Source organism: Venturia canescens, chromosome 8, assembly GCF_019457755.1.
Source record: "Venturia canescens isolate UGA chromosome 8, ASM1945775v1, whole genome shotgun sequence".
In the NCBI taxonomy this organism is placed as follows: domain Eukaryota; kingdom Metazoa; phylum Arthropoda; class Insecta; order Hymenoptera; family Ichneumonidae; genus Venturia; species Venturia canescens.
In genome coordinates this window covers 15,763,970-15,770,741 of record NC_057428.1, presented here as the reverse complement: position 1 = coordinate 15,770,741, position 6,772 = coordinate 15,763,970, and the positions used below count along the sequence as shown (strand labels likewise).

Sequence of the window (6,772 nt, the reverse complement as noted above, 5' to 3'; positions counted from 1 at the left end):
CGCACGTGCGAATAAAGGGAACGGTCGTCGGTAAATGGAACGACAAACCGCTGATACCGATGTTTTGAGTTCGTTTTCGATATAAATATATATACGTGAGCAATCTTCTTCTTCTTCTTCTTTTTGTTTGTGGTTGGCTCGGGTCTGCGCTCCTATATAGAGCTTTTAAGACCATACGGCCATGTGATACGTGAGCAATCATAATGTAAAACATTTGTTGTTCAATATGATAATATATGTTATCTCGGATTTCTCGGATGTTGAATATAAAAAGCTCACGACGAAGTGAAATTTTTCATTGTCGAGTAACGGCATCTGGTGGAGAAAGGCGGGAAACTTGTAGCTCGAAATCGAACGCAGTGGGGTGGAGGATTTCTGCGTTTACTGGCCAGACACGGGGGGTGACGGGTGACGTGTGTTCGTATATTGCATCTGTCCGTCAGAAGCGAGTGGAACTCGTTGACGAAACGACCCATGTAACGACGAAACACCTGATGTAACATTTATATATTGATACCTGCCCTCAAACAAAAATGTTTCGCGCTCGAACGACGATAGAACAGAAACGGATTTTGTGCGGCAAAGTGAAAGGACTGGAGCATGCCGAGTGTCGAAATTGTGATTAATTATTTTTTTTTTAACGTTTCAACGAGTTTGTGATTAAAATTGAATATTGTGCTGTAAACAAAAGTGGATCAATATTTTTTTAGTATACAAAAGGTGTTTGAACTTAAAGGATATTCGAGGAGAATCGCTATTAATCTAATCTCGTCGACGGACAGTTCCATTGTTGCAAAAAGTTACTGAATTTTTTAAATGATACCGGGGGTCGAAAATCCGATAAATGTCGTCGTATGTTATTGAGTTGAAAAAATAGTCGGTGATAATTCTAAAAAAGTGCTGTATGTCAAACGATTTTTCGTACACGTGAGGAGGTGTTTCTGTTTTTTTTTTGCTTCAACTGCACTTCCGTTCCTCGTGGTGAATTATGGGAACGACTGGAGGAAATTTTCAAAGTGCGATACTATCGTCGCATTCAAAAATTTCGGCATGGACTCCCGCAGATTTGGGTTCGTCCCGGAGATTGAAAAACTCGAGGAATCGGGGATGATGATATAACGAGATTTTTCTGGGGCCAGGGGGGCTGGCTGGAGAATACATTGTTAAAACGAAAATTCCAAGGGGAAAATTAAATTGATTGAAAATAAAGAAGACAACAAATAAATTAATAACCCAGAAGAAAACAATAACGCAGACTCATGACGTCGAACGATTTCGAGATGAACAAGATTCCAAAACTACGCAACAGAACATTCCTCACTCTTATATTGGGACTTGTGGGATTTACATTCTTTGCGTATTATCGTACCAGTGTCAATGAGGTACGACCTTTGGTAGCAGAACGACTCAGCGGTAAGTTATTTGAAAATGATCAAATTTATCAAAAAATTTGATCCCTCAAAAAATCATTGACGAATAACAAAATACTTTTTCATCTTTAACTAAAACTAACTTTTTTAAAAAATAACAGACCTCATGATATTATCTAGGGTTTAATGAACATCAATGTAATGAAAAATGAGCTCAAAACTAGAACACTTTGTGATCTAGTCCAATGAATAATTACAGATCGTACGGCTGCGCCGGATGTGCCGAACGAGGCATTGCGTGTAACGGCGGAAGGGACAACGGCGTTAGTTCATTCCTCAGTGAATTCGAGTTCAGAGTCATCTGGACAAAGTACAAATATTCAACATGCGCCTAACGTATCCACCAGTCTTGCACGCTCTCAGTCAGAACTTTCTCCTCAGACTTCACTGAGCTCCGCGAATCCTCAAAGCTCAGGCAACAATGAAACGACCGGAAGTCAACGCGTTGTAAAAGTAGCGCAGGTTGTTTCTTCGACAAGCGCTACCAATGTTACAACTACGTCGACGACAAAAGCCATGCCAACGGACAGGGATACAGCCAGAGGGATGTATCAGATGGGCCACGACGTGACAGCCTCTGATCAATGTCCCAACAATGGGAAGCACATGGAGCTTGTGATCACAATTGCATCTGCGCCGAGTCACATAGAGGCAAGAACAGCGGTGAGACAAACTTGGGGACATTTTGGACAGAGACGAGACATAGCAATTGTATTTATGCTGGGTAAAAGCAGGGATGCAAAATTGGAGAAATCACTGAAATTCGAGGAAAACCTTTACGGTGATATCGTACGTGGACGCTACTACGATTCGTACACGAATTTAACGTTGAAAACAATCTCGAGCCTCGAATGGGTAAGCAGTCACTGCGGCGAGGCAAGATTTATGCTCAAAACCGACGACGACATGTTCATCAACGTGCCCCGACTGTTATCCTTCATTCACAAACACGCCAAGGAGAAAAACGTGATATTTGGTAGACTCGCTAAAAAGTGGAAACCTTTTAGAAACAAAAAGAGCAAATATTACGTTCCGTTGATGCAGTACAAACCGGCGGTCTTTCCAGACTTTACAACTGGACCGGCTTATCTCATGTCACGCGACGTCGTTGAAAAACTCTACGTAACCGCTCTCGATCAGACTTATCTCAAACTGGAAGATGTTTTCACGACCGGTATCGTCGCTGAAAAACTCTCCATCAGGAGATCACACGCCAATGAATTTTTGAACACGAGAATATCCCACACCGCATGCAACGTTCAACGCGGTATCAGTATACACATGGTCAAGTACAAAGAACAATTTGATCTTTGGAAAAAACTTCTCGATGGCACGAGCAAGTGTAAATAGCGAGTCGCGATCTAGAATTTTTGGCGAACACTTTGTTCCTGCTCTTTCCAATCCAATGATTTTTCTATCTTCACTTTTGTGATGAAACTTTTTTAAAGTGACATTGAAGCATGCGTCGTTGGAATGCAATAAAACGTTCCACTTTCTCAGCCACTTCCCAAAATTTGTCGTTCCATTCGTTCTACCAAAAAATAAACCAACAAAGCATAGTCATTTGACTTAAGAAAAATGAGAAAAATAAACGAAAATCACTCTCGTTACGCTACGACGATGCAAACTTCAATTTCATCTTTTGAATGACGGTTTCTCGTTCCGAAAATACCACGTGAATCGAGGCTGAGATTGTCGAGGGAACACTTTCTTTAACTTCAATTTTTGAAAATGAGGATTGTCAGATTTCTCGTGTTATCCCAAAACTCAAAAACCTTTTTCCATCGTCGCTTCGTAAATTGCGTCGTAAGTATGAAGAGACGTATAAAAAGGGGCGGAAATAAATCGATAAGAGATAAGGCTGTCGATATTAATGCATCGAACGATAGATAAAGTATTGTTTCCAGCACACCATTTTAACACTCTCCATTCATTATCAATACGAACATTTCTTTCAAAACAATGAAGCTTCCAAAGCTATCGAAAAAAATGTAAAAAACGAAGGTGTCTTGATATCCTGTGTAAAAAATAACCAATATCCAAATGTCCTTAATTAAAAAAGTGACTTCGTCGTATTTTCATCGCTTTTGTTTACAGGTGAAACGAGATAACGTTCGCGAGAAAATTCGTGCCTAAGTCAAAATTGAAAATCGTACAATAATAAATTTTCAGTATTTCTGACATCGTTATCAATTTGATATAAATTATCAAAACTGTCAGAAAAAACGAGTCGCTGGAATTCTATGGCGAGAAGCACGAAAATCACCACATAAAATAGGCTCCCTGACGATCTCAGTAACAAGATTCACACTGAACTATCGCGATACGTGTCAGTGATACTTTATACATAATCGAAACAAGCAAAGAAAAAAGACGTAGATTTAGGAATGGAAAAAAAGCAAGAAAACTAATGAGCTGTACGTAATTAATATCAATTAGAGAAAGGTGGCCATAGACTATTTCGAGATTGGTAAATCGATGTTCCAGACTCGTGTTAACTGTATTTTTTACGAGGGAGCGTTAGAAACGCTCGGAGCGATCGCCACGCGATTAAGTAAGAGTAAAATCAGGAAAAAACGGTGTCTCGGAAAATTCCGTGAAGGAGACACAACTTGTAAACGAACTGGCGACGAGCATAAAAACTGGGGAATGACAAAGCTTCGTTAATTACTATCGTTTAGTAGTGCCATAATGAGTAGAATAAATTAAAATTCCAAGGAATATCCGCCTTGTAAAATTGTGGATGACACAATCCATGGTCAATGATCGCTCTCTCGTGTAATGTTGAAATTCAGACGTTTATTTTTCACCAAAAATTATGAAAATTTTAGCTTTATTTCGTTCTCCAAAGTCGCCATTTTAAAAATTTTTTATTCAAGGCTCAATTATTTCATGTGCTATGAAAGGGAGAGAGAGAGAGAGAGAGAAGAAAAGTTGTCGAGACACTCGCCACACTATCCTTGACACATTTGTTACCTTTTTTTCCTCAATTTCATTTCGATCGCACGGATGCTGCTGAAGAAAAATGGAAAATAACGCTTAATCCACGGCGCATTTATACATATATAAATATTCGAAAAGAAGAAAAAAAAAAGAAAAAAACGAAAACCACGATATGAAAAATCGTCGTACCGGTGCCTACACCCTTCGCTCGGGTCCACCATATTTTAAGCTATTTTAGATCTAAAAATGCGTCAATATTATAAATACCTAAACGTAAGTTACGTTGTAAACTCCGCCTTCGATTTTACCTCCATCTATTTAGTCGAAGACACTGTTTTTTTTAATTATATATTTATAAATACGTGTATCCGGAGATATCGAGGCTCAAGAGCTGCGTGTAAATAACGTTGTATCAACTATGTACTTATTATCGAGACTTTAAATACGAAATATTATACAGTATTGTTAAGATAAGCTCCTCGCTGAATATCCAAGATGCACTGCGTGATAATGTACTTAAAAATGCGCCGAACTACGGAAAACAAAAAAAAAGGAAGAAAAAAAAGATATTCATCATAGTCCGAAAACGATTCGTTGAAACGCTTGATTTTCGTATCGAAAGACATTTTTTTTAATATCAATCATTTAACATCGTTATTTTTGGACTTGATTTTTTCATTCGCCGGGCTAATTATTTTTACATCATGAGATTTTATTTTTTGAGCTACTGTCGATCAAGAATTGTCGATTTATCGACGCTATAAGATAACGGTTTACCTTTTTATTATTCTTTATTTTCTCAATGAAAAATCGGCTTCGATTGATAACTTGCGAAGAAGAATACAGATCTTGAGTATTCGTATGAAAGTCAATTAAATTCGAGCGTTATGCGAATCGAGGAAGTTCGAGGGGGGTAGAACACAAAATGAAGATTGAATCTGACTTTGTTTTTGTAAGAAAAAGTGAAAATTCTCGAACTCAGTGTTAGTTACTCAGAGTCGAAATATTTTTTCTCGCAGCAATGATTTTAGATCTAAATCGTTTTATTAATTCTATTGATTTATATTCCTATTCTTTAAAATCTTTTATTTCTTAATTTACTCCAATATCTCCATGTCCAAAGATTGAGTACGAGCGAGTAAAGTGTTTTACCGATTTATTGTAACGATAAATGTTAGCGGATGGATTTCCAGAATATTATACTGCGAGGATCCGTTGAAAAATATCAAATTCTTTCCACTTATTCATTTATTGGACTGACTACGTACTTCGTTACATTGTAAAACTATTAATTGTACCATCTCTACAAAACACTCTCGATATTTAACGAAAGACTTGTACGAGACCTTAATTTAAAGACCTAATATATATACACACGTACGATTGATAAAATTCGTCTGTTTTCGTCTACTTTGGAGCCTCGTCTCCCATAATTTATACGCCGAAATAATTGCCCCGTTTCTCTCAGAGTTTATTCGCGGCGTTCTCATATCTGTGAGTTATTTTCTCAATTTTTGACGTTTCGACTCGTAGTCTCGTGTCGCGTACAATTTTTCTTCAAACGAATAACCAAATTTCGATTTTTTCAGGCGCAACCTCTGCAGCTTCCGTGACAAATTGGACCTGCAGTAATTTCGGGTTCTTGGGAATGACTTTGGATTTCACTGACGTTTACGAAAATCCTCGAGAGTCGATCAACGGAGGAACTGTGAAAGCTCTTATTATAATCATGAAGCAATATTCGCGATGGCGCAAAAGAGGCACGTAATTGAATGGTCGACACGCGAATAGTTTTCATTAGAACCAGGGAAACGGCGGCGTCTCACCTTTCGCAATGAGTGACGAAAACGGGCGAGAGAGGGAAGCGAGACTGCAGTTTTTATCTCGAGCTGCCAAGAGCACGGTGTCTTAACGAGCGGTTCGTGGCACACGCTACGAAGATGAAAGAAATATTAACAGATTGAAAAAATGCTAAAGAATATCATTAGAGAGTCTATTTATCAGGAGAAGCATGAATCATAGTAATTGTTAGTCACGGTTATTTCTCAACGCGCTAAAGAATTCAAACCAATTGCTTATTTCGCACGCTGCCATTGTGCAATGTTCATTTTTTTCTATTCAAATTCAATTTTTTCGTAAATACAGCGGTGCCCTTCGATTGGCAAAGGCTAGCAAAGTTTTTCAGAGTCGAGTGCAAATTGACTGGTCAAAAGAGAGTAAAATTATCATTTTTAGAATATTTTTAGTCTTTTTGCCAAAGACGGACGAAACTCACCGGAAGGAAACTCGATTTTTTAACGATAAAATTTGGGGATTGTAGTTTGGAAAAATGGAGGAGAAAACTCATCGCTTTTTCTCTCAGTGAATTCGCGATGCTTCAGTATTTAATTCGATTTTTC

The 6,772-nt window shown here is 38.2% G+C and overlaps 1 protein-coding gene across 1 annotated transcript; it reads left to right on the top strand.

Moving 5' to 3' along the window:
- Positions 1–318: 318 nt before the first annotated feature.
- LOC122414699 (beta-1,3-galactosyltransferase 5-like) lies at positions 319–5,765 on the top strand. The gene is made up of 2 exons (XM_043426230.1): positions 319–1,413; positions 1,630–5,765. Exons 1-2 carry the CDS (start codon positions 1,260–1,262, stop codon positions 2,778–2,780), a joined length of 1,305 nt encoding a protein of 434 aa, XP_043282165.1. The 5' UTR covers positions 319–1,259; the 3' UTR covers positions 2,781–5,765.
- Positions 5,766–6,772: the final 1,007 nt, after the last annotated feature.